At 34.9% G+C, this 24,460-nt stretch overlaps 4 protein-coding genes across 6 annotated transcripts in view; 3 read left to right on the top strand and 1 right to left on the bottom strand.

The window, feature by feature from the left end:
* LOC111788603 (peptidyl-prolyl cis-trans isomerase CYP23) overlaps nt 1–3,722 on the top strand; it is a 4,794-nt gene extending 1,072 nt beyond the window's left edge. The window contains exons 4-9 of one of the 2 annotated variants that reach the window (XR_002814179.1): nt 1,974–2,046; nt 2,141–2,230; nt 2,481–2,520; nt 2,711–2,793; nt 2,866–2,947; nt 3,463–3,722. Coding sequence is in view for 1 of the 2 variants with exons in the window: in XM_023668997.1 (XP_023524765.1) it covers nt 1,974–2,046; nt 2,141–2,230; nt 2,481–2,520; nt 2,711–2,793; nt 2,866–2,886 (307 nt within the window). In the remaining variant the exon portion in view is untranslated. Of the gene's footprint in view, nt 1–1,973; nt 2,047–2,140; nt 2,231–2,480; nt 2,521–2,710; nt 2,794–2,865; nt 3,183–3,462 lie in introns of those variants that run through there. The other variant, XM_023668997.1, reaches the window with a different exon arrangement.
* Nucleotides 3,723–5,446: 1,724 nt separating this feature from the next.
* Nucleotides 5,447–7,341, top strand: LOC111788601 (the record flags this gene model as incomplete). Its single annotated transcript, XM_023668995.1, is given in 2 exon segments — nt 5,447–5,933; nt 6,788–7,341. Coding segments are annotated over 2 exon segments (540 nt in total). The 3' UTR covers nt 6,842–7,341.
* A 2,904-nt stretch (nt 7,342–10,245) lies between these two features.
* On the top strand, nt 10,246–16,464 carry LOC111789249 (aspartic proteinase-like protein 2). Its single transcript, XM_023669965.1, has 10 exons — nt 10,246–10,875; nt 11,246–11,375; nt 11,534–11,781; nt 12,430–12,654; nt 13,594–13,756; nt 13,866–13,939; nt 14,867–14,957; nt 15,153–15,228; nt 15,377–15,448; nt 16,089–16,464. The coding sequence occupies exons 1-10, from the start codon at nt 10,661–10,663 to the stop codon at nt 16,241–16,243; spliced, it is 1,449 nt and encodes a 482-aa protein (XP_023525733.1). The 5' UTR covers nt 10,246–10,660; the 3' UTR covers nt 16,244–16,464.
* Nucleotides 16,465–16,727: 263 nt separating this feature from the next.
* Nucleotides 16,728–20,834, bottom strand: LOC111788556 (probable protein phosphatase 2C 33). Of its 2 annotated transcripts, XM_023668918.1 has the most exons (6): nt 19,979–20,834; nt 19,038–19,427; nt 18,832–18,949; nt 18,280–18,503; nt 17,671–18,187; nt 16,728–17,059 (listed from the first exon to the last, which is right to left on the bottom strand). In XM_023668918.1, the coding sequence occupies exons 1-5, from the start codon at nt 20,219–20,221 to the stop codon at nt 17,711–17,713; spliced, it is 1,452 nt and encodes a 483-aa protein (XP_023524686.1). In that variant the 5' UTR covers nt 20,222–20,834; the 3' UTR covers nt 16,728–17,059; nt 17,671–17,710. The 2 variants fall into 2 exon arrangements, with proteins under 2 accessions (XP_023524686.1, XP_023524685.1); XM_023668917.1 differs by lacking the exon at nt 16,728–17,059 and having other exon boundaries at nt 17,347–18,187.
* Between the last annotated feature and the right edge of the window lie 3,626 nt (nt 20,835–24,460).

Here is a 24,460-nt window from a genome sequence, read left to right as displayed (position 1 = left end):
CCCCCCATCCCTTCTTTGGACAGCTTTGTGATGTGAAACTGACAAAAATGACTAAATTGTAAGTAGTAGATTTTGAGCCTAATGTTTATGAAAAGAAGATAATGATGTTCTTGTTGATGCCACTTTTAATCCCTTCCCTTTATAATTTATTAGGAAAACAACTTTTTACAATAGTGAAAGATTACAGAATTCATAAGTTCTTTTAAGATTATATAAAGGTCCCCTACATATCTAAGAGTTGCAAGAAAGATTGAAAACTTATGCAAAAGAAACACCCAGAAGTTCAACAATCAGCAATAAACTCCTACAACATTCGGATGGTGAGGCTACTAAAATCCAGGATCAATAACCCCTCCCTTCTCCCTTCTCTCCTTCCTAACCCAAACTTTCATATTTTAGCCTTCATTCGCGTTCTTTTGCTCTGATTCTAGTATTCAAGATAAGTTTCTTCATCTGATTGATCACTTTACATTTTTATAATGGCTAGCATGGAAAGTAGTTGCAGTATCGTCGTTTACTTCGTGGGAATTATTTGCTGAAAGAGAAAAAAAGGAATCGTTCTTTTTTCATGAGGATTCAATGTAATGTTTTGCATTGGTTGGAACAATCTCTTTTGCTCAGCTTTGGAAAAGTCCTTTGAATGTTAAATTCTTCAATCAATTGAGAGGGGATGAAGGATTCTTTAGAGTTCATAAAAAGTACAATAAGTTTGGTTGGTATTCATAAATTTCGTTTTCTTTTAACCAATGGAGCTGATAAAAATACTGTTAGGGTTCCGGCAGGATTAAAAAATGAGGTTGGATGGTTTTATGGGAGATATTGGATTAATTCCAACGTAAATCTAAAAACCGGTGGATTTTGCAAGCTGAATGTGTTATGCTTTGATTCCCAAATAACAAGCCATTGCAGAAAATTCCTAGATCCGGTGGATTTTTGCAAGCTGAATGTGTTATCCATGAGTATTATTCTCTTTTCATTTATTCAATGAAAAGTTTTGTTTCATGTAAAAAAAAAAAAAACCCAAACTCAACAACAAATATAAGAACCTCTCATTAAACGGCAGCTTTTCAATTATGAAGCCACATAAAACAGATCTATTTTATCGAAAAACCTATTTGCCACCGAATCATCAAGGAATGGATTTTGGCCAAAACTCCACCATGAAGCTTTTAACTGAAAAGGTCAAAGGAATCCTCTATAAAGTCTTGACAAATTCTAAAATCGTGTGGTGTTTGGTCTTTTGTTAGATTCTTTGCTTCTCTTTGAGTTGGGTGACAAAGTCATTTTGTAATTATTCTTTAGGTCTTATTTTGCTTGATTGGAGGCCTTTCTTATAGTTTACCTCCTTTTATGAGCTCTCTCTTTTGTATGGCCTCTTTCATTTTTTCCTCAATGAAAACTTGGTTTTTTTTTTTAAATGCATGACAGAAAAAAAAAAAAGCAATAAATGAAATGCAATGAATGGATTGTTGCTTTGTCTGGCTTGTTCCTTATTTCAGGCTCCTCCTTTTGCAATTTTTTTTCTTTGGCTCAAGTCACCATGTCTATGTTGGGTCTTGTCAATGGTTTGTGTCCATGTTTGTGCTTTTTTTATCTTTATTTGTTCCTATATCTGTCAATATTCAGCTGAAATAGTCATACCTATAGCACAAAAACTAACAATTAGATATAGGATACATTTTTTTAAAAAAATTTCCAGTCGATTGTATCATTTAGCTTCACTGTAACACCAATATGAAAAGGCAAAAAAAAGCTCTTTCTCCTTGAACCGTTGTTCTCTTATACTTCATGCTATGTATGTAAAGTTGTAAAACAGTCTTTCATTTTGACGTTTAACTTGCTACCTTTTGTGTTACCCGATGCTATCTGACCTTAGTTTGTTTAACTATGTTCCTTATCTTATCAAAAGAAGCTTATATTTGTACATGAGAAGTTTGGTTCTCCGTTTTAAATATTACTTGCGATCTCTGTAGATATGATGATCCAGACAGTGCCCAATCCTCCTTTTCTATGCTACTTGGAGATGCTCCTCACCTTGATGGCAAAGTATGCACTTGCAATTATAAGTATCAGACTGATAATTCTGTTTAGTTCAGATAAATGGAACAAAAAACTAATGAATATGTTCTGATACTCATAGTATGCAATCTTTGGAAAAGTTACCAAAGGCGACGATACATTGAAAAAACTTGAAGAACTTCCTACTCGTCGTGAGGGTATATTTGTAATGGTAAACTTCATATGCTTTCTTTTATCCCAGCAGTAGGATCATCCAGGCTGAATATGATATCATTTTCTTTTTAAGAACTTATTCAAGTTTGTGCTCTCTATCTTTACATGTTTTGATCAATTTCGACCAAACTCAGCTATTTTTTTCTCTTCAGGAAAAGTTTTTGCATTACAGTGATTGCCATTTTCATCTTTCTCATCACTGATCTCCATTTAAAACGATCACTAATCTTCTTTTTTTATGTTTTCAGCCAACTGAGCGCATAACAATACTGTCATCATACTATTACGGTGAGAATGTTAATCTCTCATGCTACTCTTTTCCATTCGGATCGGCCTTTACCTGAAAAACGACCTTTAAGCTTGTTTTACATCTACTGATATACTTTAAAAGATATATTTTCAATTATTCTGATTATCCTAGCTCCTAAAATCCTTTTGGAGTCTTCCGCATCACTTGTTTGGTCCCTTTTATGTTTAGATGTCAATTCTGAGCATTGTGAAGAGGAGAGATCAACTCTGAGGCGAAGGCTAGCTGCATCTTTTATCGAGATTGAAAAACAGGTAAGAACAGCCGAGTTTTAGACTGCAATGTATGCTGAGACATGAACTGATCTTTTAATTTGTTGTCTGCAGAGAATGAAATGCTTCCCCTAAAACGAGCAGGACAACGAAAACTCCGATAGGAAAAACTGGAACACGAATGCAAATAGAAACGGTCTGTCCAAATCCTTATCTTTGTTGTACTGTCTTAGTTGACACATTTCTCACGAGGATGTAGAACATTAAACGGACAAACGCACGTATAAACACTGAATAAAAATGTTTAAAACTTCATATAGTTCAATAGCTAAGGCATGGATTAATATCCCATTTCGTGTTTAAGTGTCATTTTTATGCTTTTTAAACTGTGGAATACGATAAATACAGGAAATTTGCATCTGTAAGCCAAATTTTGAAAACAAGTGTATTAATTTTTCATGTTTCCAGAATGAGCGTTGGCTTATTATTATTTTTCCTTAATGAGATTATTCATTTAAAGTGTATGATTTTATAATTTAATTATTTTTTGGTAATTTTAATATGCAGCCTTTATTTCATCATATGTAAATACGTGCAAGTTTTGTCTTATACAGTCTGTATATTTAGTTATTTTGAAATATATGTTTGGTAAATTTGTTCGTCGTCATCATCATTTCATTCATATTAATACTCCATTCTTCATGTAAACAGGATTTCCCACCGTGTTTGGGCATGTCTCTGTGAGTTTCAACCCTACAGGTTAAATGGATATCTCGAGTTAATCTTTTTTTGTCAAGTACTTGGACGAAGTGACCAAAATACTAGTAAACGAAAACCTCGAGATGAAATTTTTGAATTTGAAAATTCATGGATTTAATTGCTACCAAACCTAAAATTCAGTAGCCAAAAGTGTATTTTTTTTTCTTCCTATTATGGATTATAAATAGACATATATGTTCGAGTTGACCTAATGATATTCACGTGATGGACTGATCTATATATATATATATATATAGCTTAAATGAACCCTTTTGTAGGCCATATTCTTTGATTGAGCTCGGGTGGTCGGCCTTTGGTGAGACTAACTCGAACCCCTTCCCCTCTCTCGAAATTTTCAAAGAAATCATGTAATTTATTGATAAAACTATGTTATGTATTTTATCATATTATAATGTAATTTATAATATATATTTTTGTACACACGTTTTAATTTTACACAAAAATAAAATATCATTATAGCTTAAAATACAAGTTTTTATATTTTTAATGTAATCCTCCAATATCTTAATTTTGTGGTGGGTATGATATTCTCAGAGTAAAAAAAAAAAAACTTTTAGTTTTATCTTTTAGAAGTTTAAGTTTTAATTCTATCGTTATACTTTGAAACGAATGTTTCAAATAGAATCATTTGATGATACTAAAAATGTAGGTCTTGTTTATGTTAACCCAAGATGCTAAAGCACCTGATCGGGATGAGGAGTCCTCGAGAAATGCCTCGACCATAACCTTTGTGAGAAATTAAGTTGGTCATGCCCGATCAATAATCTTGCATCCATCTAGCAATATTCATGGCATAAAATCGAGTACAGAACATTCCAACTCCCTGTGAACGGTGAAATTCATCAACCAGGGTTGTCGTTCTTATCCTTTTTCATTTCTCATCCTCATGAAACTCTCCATTGTAATTACTGAAAATAATCAACGACACCTAGATCAAACTCGATTAATATCTATCCACAAATAAATTAAAAAAACCTAAGAATATACGAACAAAATGTCATAAAATATTATTCTCTTAAGAATATAGGGTTACCAATATAGAGAGTGAAGTTGGGATGTTTTCATCTCTAAAAAACTTATTTCTTAATGATTAAGTTATATTTAAGTTAAAATATATTAATAAAGTATATTTAATATTTAAATACCATTCTTTTTTTCATTTTTTCATTCTACTACTCTCAAATATCTAAATTTATTTAATTTCAATAAATCTTAAAATTAATTTTTATTGTTAGTTTAAAATAAAAATTTTATCCAAATTACTTAAATATTAAAAATAATTTTGATAAAAAAAAAAACACACATTATAAACATATATTTAAAGTTTATAAAGAAAAGCTAACCATTTCAAGTTTTAAGGGTATTTTTTAAACATAGTATTAAAGACAGAAGTATTTTTAAATTTTTTTAAAAGTTGGAGAGTATTTTTGAAACATGATACTAATGGATTCCATTGGAGGGTATTATTGAAACTTCGATATCTTTAAACAAAATAAATTAATATATATATATATATATATATATATATATATATTTTGTTAGGAATAAATTATATAATTAGGAAAATACAAAAGAAAAAAAACTAAAACTTGGTGTAAAAGAAACAACCTTTTACTATATTTATAAAATTAAGGTTTTAGAGAGTTAAAAGGTCAGTCGCGGCATGAAGCGCGTGAAGGAAAGAATTGGCAAAAGAAAAAGGAAATTAAAGAGTGAAACGCAAACCTCAGAAAATCCCATTCTTCTCGTCTTCCATCCCCGGCTTTGCCTCTCTGCTCTCGCGCCGTTTTTTTCTGCTCCGTTCTTCGGCCTCAAAATCCTCTCAATCCCAACTCCATTTCTCAAAAATTCCAAATCCAAATCCAATTCCACTTCCAAATTCTTCCATCGCCATCGCCATCGCCATCGCCATCGCCATGATCCTCCTCCTCGCTTTCCTCCTCTTCTTTGCCTCTCCTCTCATGGCCGCTTCTGACCCATCCACCATCTACGACCATCTCCACCTTCACGGCCTCCCCATCGGCCTCCTTCCCAAGAACATCACCAGATTCTCCATCGACTCTTCCACTGGCCGATTCCAGGTCTTCCTCGACCAGCCCTGCAATGCTAAGTTCGAGAATGAGGTTCACTATGATTTCAATGTCTCCGGTCGCCTCAGCTATGGCCAGATCGCTGAATTGGCTGGAATTTCCTCGCAGGAGCTCTTTCTTTGGTTTCCTGTTAAAGGAATTCACGTCGATTTGTCCTCTTCTGGTTTAATTCATTTTGACGTCGGCGTTGTTGACAAGCAATTCTCCCTGTCTCTCTTTGAGTCCCCGCCTGATTGCACTGCCGCTGATCCTGTTGATCATTCCTTCGAGTTGAATGGAGCCTCTGTCGATTTGAATGTGGCTATTTCTATGGTACGTTTCAGCTACTGTTTTCGTTCGTTTATCATCTATATTTACTTGTTTCGAATTCGTGTTGATGGTGCAAAAGTAGTTACTATGATGCTTGCTTATGTCTTTGGTTGAATTTTTTCGTTGTTTTGGGAAATATTGTTGTCTATTATGTATCAGCAAGCATTGGTATTATTGTTCACATGTAGTTATCATTACGATAATTCTATGTTCTAATTTACCTTGTTTATGTTGTAGAACTGGAATATTGTCGATTCCCTGTTTTCAAATCTTATAGAATGATCTGGTTAAAAGATACTACTTCTTTTTAATTCATTGCTTTGTTACCTTCTTGTCGACATTTAGCGTTAGGTTAATGGTTTCGGATCGAAACATGATCAAAACGTAGGATATGTGTGTTAAGTTTGTCATCGAATTTTAAGTTAAGGAGACATGACTATGGAGTGAATCATTGGGGCATTGAATTCATGCTTCTTCTAGGAAAAACAATGTTTAATGTGGTGTAGTTCGTCGTGCCATTTCATAATATATTCTTGCCGTGTTCTTTCGTCCGAGCGAGTTATGGGTGTGGATGGCTTTATGAATCTTGAATAGATGTTTATGTCCATTACTGCAAGTAGCTAAGATTGAGACTGATTAAGGCCTTGTGTGTGATATTAATAGGATCATCCAAGTTGTAATTCCTAACTTTATGATCTTTCTTTTAGTTACAATGCATTTTTCTTTTGATCTTATAGTCGCTAGGCTCTTGTTCTTGTATTTGTCATAATTTTGCATTACTATATTGGAATTCTTCATAATGTAGTCATATGTTCTTAATTAAGAGGTTGCTTCTTTGGATTATCATATAATTTCAGAGTGAAGCACAGAACCTTCAGCTCGAGGACAGGGAACTACGAGCAGCATCATAGATTACCAATACAAGAAACGTTACGGATTTCCCGAGGCTTTCGTTCAAGAGTCTGCCTTTGCTGGTCTGGTAAATTTGTTTCTGCCATTTGTGGATTGCTTTTGTTTTGTATAGTCTTTGTTTCCTAATAGTCCTGTCTGATGGGGATAAGGAGGCTATTATATATTCATATAAAGAGCTCACAGAAATATTTAGCCTCCAATCCTTCAAGTCTATACTATTATTAGCTGAATTTAAGCGAGGGAGATTGTTGCTTGGGTCGGCTTATAAGAATCCTAGAAGTCATGTCTGGTATTAAGTTTAGCAGTCGTCTTGTCTGTTGTAAGTGCTTTTTATCTCTGTTTATGAAGTATATCACTGCTTCTGGCTGTGGTTGGCATTGGCTACTCACAAAAAGAAGTTTTGTTTTTGTTGTGTTGCCTCTATAGCCATGAAGTTTGGGCTTGTAAATTGTACATTGCAAAAGTGATATTTTAGTAGCTAAAAGAGGATTTACATGTATTTTATTATCATGAAGCTTAGGAATATTTAGCATCCTAATCGGAATATACTTTTTGTAGGAAAAAATGAAAGGGAGTTCTATTCAGGATAAGAGTCATTAGAATCCTTTAAATTAGGAAAACACCTTTAAATTAGGAAAACATAGATGAAGTCCTCGTTTACTGCCATGTGTTCGATTAGATGATGTGTCCTGACGTCGTCGTTTACTGTTGTCATGTCTTCGATTAGATGATGCGTCCTGACGTCGTCGTTTACTGTTGTCATGTCTTCGATTAGATGATGCGTCCTGACGTCGTCGTTTACTGTTGTCATGCCTTCGATTAGATGATGCGTCCTGACGTCGTCGTTTACTGTTGTCATGCCTTCGATTAGATGATGCGTCCTGACGTCGTCGTTTACTGTTGTCATGCCTTCGATTAGATGATGCGTCCTGACGTCGTCGTTTACTGTTGTCATGCCTTCGATTAGATGATGCGTCCTGACGTCGTCGTTTACTGTTGTCATGCCTTCGATTATATGATGCGTCCTGTCCTCGTTTACTGTTATGTCTTCAATTCGATTGCTCCAGTAGACTACTATGCTTCAGAGACAGTAATCTCATTATAGATAGTCATTTCAAACGTCTTGGGTTCTTTTCTTGTCTTCAAAACTCTTGTACCTTTCCTTCCCAATCTTAAAGATTCTTCTGAAGTGGATTTCATAGTTCCAAGCTTCCCCCAAAAGAGGTTGTTGAAGGGAAGTTTTTCGAGTTCCATTGGGATGAGTTTTATGTTTGGTATTTCCATAGTTCCAAGCTTCCCCCAAAAGAGGTTGTTGAAGGGAAGTTTTTCGAGTTCCATTGGGATGAGTTTTATGTTTGGTATTTGAATTTTATAGTTGTGTAATAGGTTTATGAACTTTCAATTTTGTGTCTAATAGATTTAAGTACGTTGAAAATATGTTTTTGGTCCCTATTGTTTGGTACTTTTTCAATTTGATCACAAGTGTTTAAAATTTTTAATTTAGTCCATTATGTTTTTTCAATCATACTCTCACGGTTACCAATTATTAAAATTGGTGACATAATAGATAGTGAGTTACTATAAATTTGGAGGAAGAACTATTGCTTCGGAAATGGGAGTAAAAAAATAAATTTTTTATATTTTTGAAACATTTTGGACCAAATTCACTCCAATATTATACATTAAAACGTGGTTGTATTTTATTTGTATTTTAATAAATATGTATCATACTAGAGAATAATAATTTCTAGTATAATATAAAAAATTATGGCAACTATTACAACCTATTTTTAATTTTTCATAAGATTACCGGTCGTTGATCTATGTTCACGTTTGTTTTGCATATCTCCAACTCATGTCATCAACGGTTCACCTAATTACTCTTAAGCAAATAAGTATGTCCAATTTGAGATGTAATAGAGATGAGACCTATGTCCAATTTGAGATGTAATAGAGATGAGACCTATTCTGGGACATACAAAGCATTACATATGTATGATCCACGCTTCAATTAGGTTATTCTATACCACCTTAGAAAGCACGCTTCAACTGGGTTATTCTATACCACTTTAGAAAGAAAAGAACTTAAATCAAAATACTTAATAATATTGTAGGGATAATCGTCCCGATCTCTTACTGTGAAACAAAAATATGGCCCCACAGCAAGCGGGTTGGTTCCTCTAAGGTGCTCTTTGGAGAGAAGACTTTAGAATAAGACTATTGGTTGTTGGTGTTGGTGTCAAATGAGGTAAGTAAAGATAATCTAAGGGTCATCTTAGAGCCCTAAAATTTTCTCTGTAAAAGTGACGAATTGATTCATCCAAAGAAAATTCATTTAGAAGACTATAATAATCTCTCTAGAGCCTAATGTTGAGGATAATCCAAAAATCACCTTAGAGCTTTGAAATTTGCTATAGGAAAATGATAAGTTCACAAGTCTATGAGAGTCGGACACGCCAAGAAGACTCCACTAATCCATTTGGGTTTGATGACAATCATAGGGATAATCTAAGGGTCTCTCGACCTTCAAATTTTTCTCAAAGAAGGCGAGATCACGAGAGAAGAATCTTACACCCATTACACCCAAAAAGACTAGAATAATCCCTCTAAGGTCTTATAACCGTCCAAATACCAGCTTGAAGCCTTTAATATTTTATAAGAAAGTGATAAGTTCACGAATCTAGAGAAAAATCTTCTCTAAAAAAAGTGATAAATTCAAGAGTTATAACCTAACACCTCAAGAAGACCACAAAATCCCTCTGGTTTGAAGCCCGAGTTCCCTGGTTGGCCTCATAGCATGCTCTCAACCTTAAGCGATGTTTTGTTAATACGACCAACACATCTAAAATAATATTAACAAAATTGAAAAAAAAAAAAAAAAGTCAGTTACAAATTATTTAAAAATAATAATTATTAATGATATAAATTATTTTAAATTCTCAACTTTCTCACAATAAATGGTGTAATTAATATTAAAAAAAAGGACCACAATTAATTGCAAAGCCATTTCAACTCTCTCATTAAATAGTTATTAATATTAAAAAAAATAATTTTCTATTATTAAATATTACCTTAAAAATATTAATAAAATCATATCATTTGGCTTTTAATTCAAATATAAATTTCTTAATTTTATATTTATAAATTTTTTCAACCACAAATGAATTATTTAAATTTAATTACATATGAATAAAAAAATTAAAAAAATAGTTAAAATGAAATTAACATAAAAAAATGAATTAATTCAGATTAGAATATAATTTAATGTATTACTTCATACTTAAATAATTTTACAAAAAAAAAATAATAATAATAATAAATAATAAAAATTTTCAAACAGTAAAATTTATATTTAAGGTTAAAAATGGTAAGAGGAGATTGCTTGAGGTTCTTCTCTTCGTCTGTTCATTGAAAATAGCATTGCCTAATAAAACTCTTCATTGACTTCGCTAAATCTCTCTCTCTCTCTCTGTTTCTCTCTCCGGTTTCTTTTTCTAGTAGTTAATAGGTAGAGAATTTCTTCTTGGGGCCTGGCCTGCAGTCAATCACAGTGGAATCGAAGGTTGTTCGTAAGGCCAGGGAATTGAATTGACTGAGAAGCACTGCCGGATTCAAAATCAACCGTTCTATCTATTTGTTTATTCAAAATCAAGGGGAAGTTTGAGACTAAGACTTTGATCTTTCTATATTCCCCTGTTTCTTATTTGGTTTATCCATTGCTGTTAGTCTATAAATCTGAGCTGAGCATCGATTTTAGTTGATTTTTGGTTCTGGGTTTTGGTTTAATCTCTGTTTGATTTGGGGGTTTGGTCTTAGTTATGGAGATTGCAAGATTTTCTATAGTGAACTTGTTGTTAGTGATTTCGTTTTTGTCGAGTGGGGATTGTAATTTGGTGTTTAAGGTTCAGCATAAATTCAATGGTCGACAGAGGTCGTTGAGTGCGTTCAAAGCCCACGATATGCACCGTCGCGGTAGATTTCTTTCTGCTATTGATCTTGAATTGGGTGGCAATGGACATCCTTCTGAATCTGGGTTAGTCTTGATTTCTATTGTGATTATTTGCTATACACTGAAAATTATGGTGTTTTTTATGCGGTAATCTTGATTAGTAATTGCTTATTTAGTGGATAATTTATTCCATTCTGATGTTCTTTCAAAAAGGGCTGGTGTTATTGGATTCTTTTCTACCTCTTTTTAGTAAACACTGTATGGAATCTTTATTTTTTCCTTTTTGTTTTGGCTTTGTGAAATCAATCACTGCTCAAGTTCTTAATTGCTCAAGTTTTTAATTGCTTCAGATCGTAAGAGGAGATTTTTTTCGTGCTTTTTTTGGAAATCCTTGCCTCAAAGTTCTCTTATTCATATTCATTATTGGATGGTGGAAGTAATTATATGCTTTCAGGCTGTACTTTGCTAAAATTGGGCTTGGGACACCAGCCAAGGACTATTATGTTCAAGTGGATACAGGAAGTGACCTCTTATGGGTGAATTGTGCAGGCTGTACAAACTGTCCAAGGAAAAGTGATCTTGGTGTATGTCTCCTGAACTTTAAATTCTTGTTGAATTTCATATTATATTCAGAAGTACACCAACCATTTGTAACTTGTTTTCGTATTGCACCGATCATAGTTTCCGAGCTATACTCTGATTATTTTTGAAGAAACGTTAATTATACGATTGTTCGTTACAGATAGAACTGACTTTATACAATCCATCAAGCTCTAGTACTTCAAACCTGGTAACTTGTGATCAAGATTTTTGCACTTCCTCACATGATGGTCCAATTCCCGGCTGCACGCCTGATCTGAACTGTGAATATACAGTTTCATATGGAGATGGAAGCTCAACTACTGGGTATTTTGTGGAGGATCGTGTAGTACTTGATCAAGTAACGGGAAATTTTCGAACTGCATCTACAAATGGGAGTATAGTATTTGGGTAAGAATATCATTTTCTACGTTACCATTTATTTCAGCACTGTGTCGAGCAACCGAACTTTTGGGTCCTGTTGCTTAGTTTAAGGAATGTGATGCCTTTGAGGGATATTTTGACGTTGACTGTCACAAAAAGAACAGAGGACTTTTTAGATGCTTTGGGATTGTTGATGTTTATGATATACCTTGAACAAGTAAGTTCAAGTCATTTGGAGCATAAACTATATACTTTCTGAAATTCTTTTATTCGTTGGAGCTTTACCATCTCTGAAGTTGAGATTTTTGAAGTATAAACTACATAGCTTTATTTTTTGTGAGAAGGACGCTGGGCCCGAAGTAGGGTGGACTGTGAGATCCCACATCGATTGGGGAGGAGAACGAACCATTCTTTATAAGAGTGTGGAAACCTCTCCCTAGCAGACGCGTTTTAAAAACCTTGAGGGAAGGTCGGAAGGAAAAACCTAAAGAGGACAATATCTGCTAGTGGTGGACTTGGGTCGTTACATTTTTAGATGAATATTAGAAAACCTATCCTGTTATTTGTTTGTGTTTGAAGTAGTATATAGTAGAAAACCTAGCGGTGGGCTTGGGCCGTTATTTGTTTTTGTTCTTCTATTTCTTCATGCTTATTTTTGTTTTCCTTGATGGATAGTTGTGGTGCTCAACAATCTGGCCAACTAGGTGCAACATCTGCTGCGGTCGATGGGATACTTGGTTTCGGACAATCAAATTCATCCATGATTTTGCAGCTGGCTTCATTAGGAAAAGTTAGAAGGATTTTTGCTCATTGCTTGGATAACATTAAAGGAGGTGGAATTTTTGCCATTGGGGAGGTGGTGCAGCCAAAAGTCCACACCACTCCATTGGTGCAGCAACAGTATGTTATACTTCCCTGCATTTAGTAATCTTTGTCATCTTGAATCTAAACTGTTGATTTACTTTAACTAGTACAAGTGATGAGTTAATAGCATATTTTGTTTTGAACTTTTTCATATCTATGTGAAAAATTCAAGAGGGAAAAAGGAATTAACCATCTGTTTGTGGAAGATAAATTGAACATTGTTCCATTATTGTTCTCTGCCGAAAGGAATTCATGAAACCTTATCCCTTTCAAGGAGAATTTCATGGAGAAAAATAATATCCTTAGCAAAGAGTTGAACAATAGATGAAGTTGTAAGAAAGAGGAGTTGGAAAAAGGTGTTGGGTTGAACAAAAATGATATGATATCTTTAACAATCCATCTCAACAAAAAATGACCCGGATCATATCATGTAGAGTCGTGACTTTGATCGAAGACTGGCGCAATTTTTTTAAGGTGCTCAGCTTTTGTTAGCTCCTAGAGTTGCAAAGAGGCGTTTCAGGCGCTTTTCTTTCATCTGCCCTTTTGTGATAAAGGGAGGTTTTTGTCGCAAACTTCTGTGTGTGCTATTTTGTGGGGTCTTTGAGTAGAGAGAGACAACATAATTTTCGGAGGACGTAAGAGTTCTTTTAGCGATGTTTGGTCCCTTGTTAGATTCTTTTTTTTTTGGGTCCCTCAAAGGCAGGGTGAAAGCGTTTGAAAATAATCCAATTACGATACGCTATCGGTATCCTCAATAGTGTTTTTGTTGTTATCGAACATGGGGTAGAATTTTGGATGCTCGTAGGGAAGGAGAATTGCAAGCAATCAGCCCCGTTCCGGTGCTTTGTTGCTTATTTAACCCTTCTCAAACACAGATTAGTATTTTACATGCATTTATATATCTTCTTTTTAAATATTTCGCTTTCTTTTCTTAATTAGTAGCCTTGGACTTAGTTATTTCATCATCAACTTTAGGGCACATTACAATGTGGCTATGAAGGCAATTGAGGTTGGCGGTGACATGCTGAATCTCCCCACAGATGTTTTTGACACTGATTTAAGCAGAGGAACAATTATTGACAGTGGCACGACGTTAGCTTATCTTCCAGACGAGATTTATGAACCATTAATAGCAAAGGTACACTAAATAATTTTTTTTTATTTTACGTTTTTGTTAATCGTTTCCCGTCAAAAACAATATTTAAAGTTCGTATTTTTAGAAACTGAAATTGTCTTTACTATGTTAGATTTTTGCAGGGCAGACTGGACTGAAGTTGCATACTGTTGAAAAACAGTTTACTTGCTTTCAATACAACGGAAAGTAAGATGACATGATACCTTCCTGGCTAACTTCTATTCGTCTTTGTTAAATGTATAAAATAGCTATCTTATTGTTCAACCTTTGATGTTCATTTCGGGGTCGGTCTTATTTCATTCACATGATCGTTAAATGTGTTGCTGGTTGAGGTTCTTATTTATTTCTTTTTATTTGGTCAGTTTTTTCTAGATTCATGAGCAAAGATTTGTTAGTGTTCTTCCCGAGTAAATGATATCCATGTCAAAAAATAGTAGTACAAAGTGTCTGGGGAAAAAGAGATATCTCGAATTGGGGCACAAACTGTTCATCATATTAAAAATAGTTAAAATGGATTCTTGTTAAAAGTCATGTTAGAGATACCCTCTAGGATCTTTGGTTCAAGTCCGAGCTTAATAACTTGAAACTCTGTCATCTCTAGAGTTGGTCTTGGGATAGGAGGACCCTCTCTAGTTGGTGTAACAACCTAAGCCCAGCACTAGCCGATATTGTTCTCTTTGAACTTTCCCTTCTGGCCTTCCCCTCAAAGTTTTTAGAACGTGTCTGTTAGGGAGAGGTTTCCACACCCTTATGAATAATGATGTGAGATTTCACAATCCACTCCCCTTCGGGGCCCAGCGTCCTTGCTTGCACATCGCCTCGTGTCCACCTCCACACCTTTACAAAGAATGTTTCGTTTTCCTCCCCAACCGATGTGAGATTTCACATGTGGTCATGAGCATAATGCAAAAAGTGAGGCCCCAAACTCTGCATCTCTTAAATATAATAAGCATCATAAGAGTTTAGCATATTGCATAGTTTACTTTACCTAATCAAAACATCCTTCAACATGTTGAGACTAGAACATCTTATTAATATCGCTACGCTTAAAACATTCATTATCTGAACATTTTCTTAAAAGTTTCTCATTTGGCTTTTATGTTCTTCATGCAGCATTGATGACGGATTTCCTGATGTTACATTTCACTTTGAAGGTTCACTATCTTTGAGAGTTCGTCCTCGTGAGTATCTGTTTGATATTGATGTGAGTGAATTGAACTTTGAAGTATGACCAGACTTCCTTTTCTCATGCTTTATTGATGCTGACCCCAATAATAAAAATTTGGGCTAATAATGTCAATGATAGGAATATTAGCAAAAAAAAAAAAAAATTAATTTGATAATTACTTAAAGAAGAACATATGAGAATGTCTAAGCTGTGATTTGATAAATTTTGCAGAGTGATAAATGGTGTGTCGGTTGGCAAAACAGTGGTGCCCAATCTAGGGATGGAAAGGGTATGATTCTGTTGGGAGGTCAGTGAAAAGACAATGAACTCGTTTATTATTTCATCACTTCAAATTATGAAATTCTGCTGCTGCAATTTGCCTTACTTGGGTGTTCCTTCTTGGGATACACATGATTGTTAACCAGTTTTCTTTTTTCATTTGTTTCTGATTTCAGATTTGGTGCTTCAAAATAGACTCGTGCTATACGACTTGGAAAATCAGACCATCGGTTGGACAGAGTACAACTGTGAGTACACTCGACTCTTATTTAGCATTAGATAAATTTCGAGTACACTTGTAACAGCCCAAGTCCAAAGATACGCTTTTTAAAAATCTTGAGGGGAAGCCTGAAAGGGAAAGCCCAAAGAGGACACAATAATTGCTAGCGGTGGGCTTGGGCCGTTACAACAACACTTGACTCTTATTTTCTATGTTTCATACGACCCTGCCTTACAAATTTACATGCCTGTGATGCCTATGCCCAGCTTTCTGATTGAATTGCTTTACTGGTTGAAAACAGTAGATTTTTATGCTCTTTCTATTCAAACTTTTGTTAACTATTTGTTTAAACTTGAAAAAGAAATTCATTGGCGTCATATGTTAGCAAGCACTTATTGTTTACGTCTGATGGACCAACAAGTAATGATTTGGTACAATGTGACATAAAGGGTAGGCCAATTATAGATAAAGTAAGGGCAGGTAGGACAAAAACGAGTTCGACGGGTCGGTGGCGGGTTGCTTTTAAATTGGTTTTGGTCTTACTCTTTTTGGCTGGCTTCTCTGTTGTACAAGGTTGTGTTAAATCATGTAGGTCCATGTTCCTCAATATAGTAACAGTGTTGGATGGTTCTGTTGAAATGTTAATATGTTTGAATGGGGAATTGCAGGCTCTTCAAGCATTAAGGTGAGGGATGAGAAGAGCGGAGGCATATATACAGTTGGGCCTCATGATCTTTCTTCAGCTTCTTCTCTAAGAACTGGAAGAACATCAGTGGTGTTGTTCATACTAATGCTTACCATGCTCCATTCTTTTACAAACTAAAAACTAAACAAACATAACATTGTTTTCAAAGTGACTTGAGTTCAACATAAAAAATAGTATGAACAACACCACTCATTCTTTTTCATCATTGAATTGGTTCTTTAAGATCCATTTCTCAATACTGAATTATTCTTTGGGCTTTGTGTAAACAACTTATCCTTTCCATTCATAGGCCTCAACTTAATTCATATATATAAAAACTTTATTGTAATGTTTATGTATGTGTTATCCATTCGAAAAAGATTAAATTATAAATTCGATGGTTTGTATTTAGTCTATAGATAAGATCAAATCATGAATTGTTTATCGAGGAGAAACTATTTATGAGATTTTATCAAATAAATACAAAATTACTCGAAGAAAATATAAAAACCAATATAATAGAATTTATATATATATATATATATATATATATATATATATATATGGAAAATTGGATAATGACACCATTAATTCACATACTAAATATTGCAAGCCTTATCTGTTTCTGTAACTTGTGAGTGGAGCTCATAATTAGTCTCACTAATTTCTTTTCTTAGCCACATATTTACATAAGGTCGCAAATTGCATGTCTTTCTCACAGTTAGGTGCACATATGAGAACTCATGACCACAAATATTTATTCTAATAAATTTGTGTTTGTGGCTTCAAAATATAGGTTTAACTTTATCGTAAAAGTTGTTACGGTTTTTCATGTACTTAAAATATACAATCTTAAAGTCTCATAGCTTCTAGCTCCTCGACTCTCGTATGCTCTCATCATTAGTCGTGTAAGCTCAGGTGCCCTCGTCATTAGTCGTGCAAGCATAGGTATCACTTGAAAAAAGAAAGAAAGAAGTGTTATACGAATGAGTATTAGAATATACTTATAGGCTTATAATTATACATCAATCTCAATTATAAACAATATATATCTATAGGTAACCCATCACAAGAATACTATTGTATAGTAAAGAATCAATGTGTTGGTGAGGGGATTGCTCCAAAAAGGGAGCTAAAAAAGTCAGACAGAAGAAGGATGAATGTCCAGCCCCTACTTTTAGGTCCAAAAAGGCAAACAACTGAAAGAAAATCAGCACTTTTCACCACAAAGTGGAACAAAGTTCAAACAATGTGGCAGTCCACATCAAAGCAAATTGAAGATTTGCAAAGCAAGTTGAATTTTAGGCTTTACAATCACAAAATTTATTAACAACATTACAAATAACAAACAATTCGTACAAGAAAAATTATTAGAACAATAAAGGATGGCAAGTTGATCCTACAAAACTCGAATTTTACTGATATGACAGAGTCGTCGACTATTCCCCAGACGCACTAATAAGGTCGGGCCGACCTCTCTCGAGTTCAATTCTTATGTGATTTCTTTTCTTCTCCTACAGAAAGAATAACAGAAGCAACAAAAAGTAAAACATAATAAACTTTACCAAAATAAGGCACTGATGGATATCTTCTGAACTTCCCCATTTACTTCCGCCCTTTCTTATCTTCTTTTCCAGGATCGAATCTCGGCAGGTTTACCAGAGTATTTACGCGTGAGACGCCTTCCAGGGCAGACCATTCTATTCCCATTTCTGAATGTTCTTCCTCCTTCGATTCATCTTCTTCTTCGCTTCCATCCTCCGGAGTTTCCTTGCAGATTTGGACGGTTCCCGAATGATTCAGACCATTTGGGCTAGAGAAATCTTCACTCTCAACTGCACTGCTGATGTGATCTATTAAACTTTGTTGCACCTCTGGTTTGGTATTGGAAGCAGATGATAGATTTCCGGAGTTCGAGTCAAGAAAAAGGCAAACGACCGCACAGTCATCAATCTTGGAAGTTGGGTACTTATATTTCCATGCTTTCACGGCTGTCTCAACTAAAGTTCGAGCTGCAGTAGTGCGTTTTGGAGCCGATGCAATGACATTTACAACCTCTTTGTTTGATAGCACATCCCATATCTGCAAAAAGAAACACAAACCAAACTCTGAGAATAACAGAAGGAGGAGGATCCCTTTTTAAAAGAAAATTGCAGAATAAATTGCTCTCATACTCCATCTGTAGCCAGAACAATGAATTCGTCTTTTTCAGTGAGCCGTCGATATGATATTTCAGGTACAGAGATTAGACCAAAGTCTTTGAGGCAGAAATCTCCGAATGCTCGTGCCATGGCAAGTCCAGGAGAGTTGCTGTTTGGAAGCCAAACTCGAGGAACATCAGGTTCGTCGTGGAGAGCAAAGACACGACCTCTACACTTACGGATTCTCTCTGCTTCAGCTGTTAGTGGGAAAGAATCATCGTAAAAATTCTTTCAGTAAACCAGTAAGTCGGGAAGGAAGTATAGGGAGAGAGGAGCAGACTACAGTCAAGTAATTACAAAGTAACTAAGCATTTGGCTCATAAGAGCGCAGTCCGAAGTACCGTACTTCAATGATTCCTACCGAGAAAGCTAGTTATGAATCTTATGATCAAGAAATATAATTCATTGCACAAAATTTCCTTATGGTCCAAAATAACACATTTTTTAAAACATCAAATTTCAATTGAATTGCTCTTATAACAAAATGATATTCTACAGAGGGGAGGTCAGCAGAAAGGCAAAAACCTGGAAGATTTGGCTTCAGATCCACAGTCAATTGAATTGCAACAAGAGAGTCGTCTTTATCTCTCGTACCCAGAACAGCTCGGGAGTCCCCAACGTTTCCAATGACAAGATCCTGACCCTGAAAAACGGTAACTTATGAGCAAAGAACACACATATCTTATCTCAAATCAAATCCGAAACATTTCATTTTTAACATGAAACAGCACCTGTTTAACCATAGTCACTGCCGTTGTGCCACTACAGAAGCTATCTATACCTTGGTGCATTCTGAGTTCCCTATCCATAACCCTAAAAGCCTTAAGAAATGACTCCTTCAAGGCATGGAAAATTTCAGGTTGCTTTTCTGCTCCATCACCATCAGTGGATGCCCTAAACTCTTCATCAGCAGATAAAAAGGAGGTAGCTTCATCTGAGTTCACACTTCCAGTATTGAGGCTTATCTCTCTAAGAACATCATCTGTGGTCAAGTTGACCTCCCAATGTGTACTTAACCTCAGAGGAAGAGAATCCCTCACTTTCTTCGCAACCATATGACCGTACGGGCCGTGGCCATCAAAAACCCCACAGAAGATCGTATCAGTTCTAGAGCCAAAATTCTGAAACCGCAGTTGAAATCAGAATTAGTCCAAACATGTGATATATGGAGTTTCAGATAGAAAGAAGGGTATGATGCCGATGCACATTCTAATATTATATCACAAATGGAGAAAAAAATAGAAAAAAAGAACCTAGTGGTTGACCCCACTCAAAGAAGCCATGAACAAAAAGAAGAACACACAAAAGCATAACAGACAGACCCCAAAGGGTGCCCACCGCCCAGGTGGTAACGAGCAAGGGATGTTTGAAGATACTCTTTTAAGATCTCAGATTCAAACTCATGATGAAAACTTAAACGTGTGATCTTCAACCACATAATTGAGGGTAAAACAAAAGTTAAGTAAAGAAGAAGCAACACAACAGCCCAAGTGATGTAATCTCTGTTGGATCAGATAATTAATTAACAAAACAGGAACCAAAGCAAGCAAGAAATTAAATGAACCCTTGAACAAACTCGTGGCCATATATTAATTTCCCAACATCTTTTGGCTTGGATCTAAGATTAAAGGTATTAACAAGAGCAAAATAGTTTGTTGAAAGGAGAACAAACCTCCCAAACAATCATGGCATCCTGATTGGTTCCTTTCTTGCCCTGCTGCGTGAACAAAGAGGCGAAATCAGTGAAGCCATTGCCGAACACCCTACCAGGGATCCGATGGAGAGACAGATCCCCAAAGGAAGAACTCCGAGAACCATTTCGTCTCTTGCTCCTGCTTCGATGATAGTGCTTAGCCGGAGAGGTCGGGGAACCAGGAATGGGGCTCCTGCTTTCCGCAGACAAGCAGGACCCCATTCGAAGTGCCCTAACAATGCTTAGAATGCACTCCAGGCCACCTGCCCTGTCGAACCCCCGACCCCCACCACTTTCTCCGTACCGATCCGTCAGGAACCCTCTTCCGTCCCTCCCCTTAAGGGACACTCCCTCCAAGTCTCAACACAAATCCTTTCAATCCCACATCACCAGATCCTTCAATCAACCTTTACGGAATTGGGAATTGGGAATTTGGAATTGAATTGAAAAACAAATACGAGAATCTATCTCTTCTCCACCTTTTTTATGTTCGTTCCGCTTTAATCGTAAAAGAACAATCGAAAAGAAGATAGCGATAAAAGTGCAGATCTACCTTGGCATGCAAATGGGGTACGATGATTATGATGATAGCCTCCGATACCGGCGATTTGAGCCCCGAAATCGAAGAAATCAATCGAAAAGGAGATGAGTTTTGGAATCAAATCGAGTTTTGTGGGGAGGGGAAAAAACAGAGACGATAAGGAATCGGAATGGATTAGAGAACAGGGAATCGAAACATGTGGGTAAATAAGAAAAGGGAAGATCAGAGAGGAGAGAGAGAGAAGAAAAAGGATTGAACGAAGAGAAAAAATAGGAACCAAGAAAGTGATGACTTTGTCTATAAAATAGAGAACTTTGTCCATCACTCTCTCAAATCTCCACAAATTTGCATTACTTTTTCCTTTTAATTATATTTTAATATCTTACCTTTATTATCGTTTCTCATGCTTCCATTTTTTATTATAAAGGTCGGGTTTTTTTCTTCTTAATTTCCATATTTGACTTTACGAGTCACGGCGAGCAAATTGGGAAAAGCCCAACTTGAGAATCGGGTGTCCTCGACATTCGAATTGTAGCCTGGAGAAGCGTCTTCAATGACGGACCGGGCACAAGTCCCCTAGATGGGGGCGCTAAAGAGGGTGAAAGCTCTGTTGCGCTTGGACCCTGTTGCACCACGAGGCGCTGTCAATGAATCGGATTGTTTGGGAATCCAACCTCAATCGGATGGTAAATTCTATCCAAGACTAAATACGGGCAAGAGACCGATAGCAATCAAGTACCGCGAGAGAAAGATGAAAAAAAAACTTTGGAAAGAGAGTCAAACTCTGCTTGAAATTGAGTTAGGGTCAAATCTGAGCTAACTTATTATCTCAATTCATCCATGTATATAAATTTGATATAAACGTCTCAAATTCACATATATATATATATATATATATATATATATATATATATTTTTTTTTTTTTTTTNTTTTTTTTTTTTTTTTTTTTTTTTTTTTTTTTTTTTTTTTTTTTAAGACCTCTTTGTTGAATTAAAAAATAGATAAAAAAAATAAAAATTGTTATTGGTTGATTTTTAAATTTATATATATATATATATATATATGTGTGTGTATGTATAATTAGTAAATACTTAGGTAGATATATGCCTAAAATTGTAAGTAATTTTCCAAATGGGTTTAAATTTCAATGAAAATATAAATTTAGGGTTAAAAAATAAAAGTTTTTGCAAATTTAGAAAGGAGTAATATAAAATAAATATGGAAATTAAAGAATTAATCAAATGTTACGGTTAATTAATTAAGGAAGAAAAAAGTAATTAAAATAGTACATAAAAGTCTTTTATTTAAATTAAAAAATTGATTTTATTCCAAAAACGAAAAAAATTCAAACAACGGGAAGGAACGTTTTGTATTTATATTTATAAATATCAATAAAATTATTAGAGATGAAAATGATGATAGTCTAAGACCATGAAAATAAAATATCCCCAAAACACTTAAGACCCCACCGTGGATGCTCCCTTAGGTATATATGTGGACTTAGCTTTCTAGCTTTCCAAATCTGACTCTCAAGGCCATGCCACTACTAATATGCTCGTTTATGACCTCTGACCTCTTGATCAAAGTTACATGTCAATCAGATATTGACACTATAAGTCTACCACTAGCTGATATTGTTCGTTTTGACCCGATAGATATTGTTCGTTTTGACCCGATAGATATTGTTCGTTTTGACCCGATACGTGTCGTCGTTAGTCTCATAGTTGGAGAGGAATCCACTCTTATAAGAAATGTTTTGTTCCCTTCTCCAACCGCTATTGTTTGTATGTATAAAATTAAGCCAAGCAGACTTTGGATATACAATTTTCAACCTCTAAGTCCGTTCATATTAGCCTTATATGAACGGGTTTAGAATATAATTTAATTAGTTAATCGTGCAAGAGGATCAATTTTAATATATTATATATTAGAAATAATAATGTAAAAAGTATAGTATAAAACATGTGCACCTAACACGTGAAGAACTACTAACATATCTTTTTGCAGATCGGTCCTTATCATCCATGGCTACATTGTTACGTTATTCATAGACCAATTTCCAGTCATTGAAACTTGGGACTACACTTTGAATCATTTAACTTTTGACCCCTAACTATTTTGGTACTTTAAAGAATTGTTTAATAATTCTCAATTTAAATTAGGACCTCCCTAAAAAATAAATATAAACATGTCACGATGCTACTAAAGGTATGAAACATGAAACACGAAACTCGACTTTATCTTCAGCTGCAACTCTATACATCGTTTATAAACAATAATTTTATGATGTAGAGATCTAATCAAGAATTTTTAATATAATAGGGGCAAAATTATTTCGTAGTACTTTTAAGTTTACAAGTTTCGAACACGTCAAAAACCTTTCAATTTCATGTCAATCATGTCGCCAAATTATTCAACATTTAATTTCCACAAATCTGTTTTATAAGTCGATGAAAGTTAAGAAATCTTAAACATGAAATTAAAAGGTAAAAGCATTAATGAAAACCAGAGAACCTCAAGGAAAAAAAAAACAAACAAACGAAGTTAATCTCAAATTTAAAGTACTCACACGAGAAAAACATATAATATTCAAAGTCTACTAAAGTATCTTCGAAGGTCGATGATTCGATTTATGACTCTGTTTTGAAACTCTCACATTCAATAATAACTATTACAATCTCTCGAGTAACTTTTCTTTGACACCTCTTTATATTCCTTGTTGGTTTTGTTTTATATGGGAGATTCTAAGAGGCAGAAAAAATAATGGAGGAGAGAGAAGCAACCGACCAAAACGAAAGAAAGAGAGAAAGAGAGCAAAGCATGGCAATTTGCAGGTGACAGGAAAGAAGGCAGCAAGGACAACATGGACATTGTGTTGGATTCAAGTATGAACACAAAGTTGGTAGTTGGGATAACATCCAAATGCATTTAAAGTGGAATAGTGACAGTCTAATGTGATTGATGAAGTGTATGTTAGAAGGACAAATTAAGGATTAGCCGAAGAATTGAAATAAAAAATAAAGTTTGAATTTGATAGCGTTTAAATCTATGCACTTTCAAACACAGAGATCGTAAAATCTTTGAAGTTTGAATTTGATAGCGTTTAATTCTATGCGCTTTCAAACTCCAAGAATGTAAGAACCACCAGAAGATTCAAGAAAGAATCTCAAATGCAAGCAATATTGAAGAATGGTAATGATGGATAACCTAAGATATGTCATCTACAGCATTGATTCTTTGGATATCATTTTAAAACTCAATATCTATCCTACAACATACGACGCTTATCCTCATACTCATCAAGTAAATGGGATAGAAAGAGCATACCGTATTAGGCTCTCTGGTTTGTTCTTCCTCGTCCTTTTTGAAACAAGATTCCAGACTTTTTTCCCCACTTTTTCTCGTTTCATCCCTTAACAATGAGACCATTGAGATTCTTGAAAACAAGAGGGAGAAACTTATGCTATGGAACAAAATATTTACAACTCATACGAATTTGATTCTTGAAAAATAGCACCAAATGCCATCTTCTTTTACCTATATATATATATAGAATCACACAAAATGACCATTTTGCTCCATTTGATTCGAACAGCTAACTCGAAACGACAAATAACATTTCTTATTCACAAGCACAAACCAGCACAATTAGATCCCATATAAAAATAGAATTCATTCTTCATACAACACATAATATTCAACAACTCCACACAAGTGGTTCTCAACAACAATCTACTAGTTTTCAACTGAAGCACAAGCTTAAATTTGATCATTTGATCTTTTGATCATCTATTTTTTCAAATTAAAACTTAGAAATGAATACTTACAGTAAGAATGTGAGAGGCTAAACTTTCCAGCAACCAATGTTGACAGTACCTGTTTCTTTTATAGCAACAACTCAATCTGTATCTTTCAATTC

This window comes from Cucurbita pepo, chromosome LG02 (genome assembly GCF_002806865.2).
Source record: "Cucurbita pepo subsp. pepo cultivar mu-cu-16 chromosome LG02, ASM280686v2, whole genome shotgun sequence".
NCBI lineage: Eukaryota > Viridiplantae > Streptophyta > Magnoliopsida > Cucurbitales > Cucurbitaceae > Cucurbita > Cucurbita pepo.
Note: the sequence above shows the minus strand (reverse complement) of the source record. Positions and strands in the feature narration are given on the sequence as shown.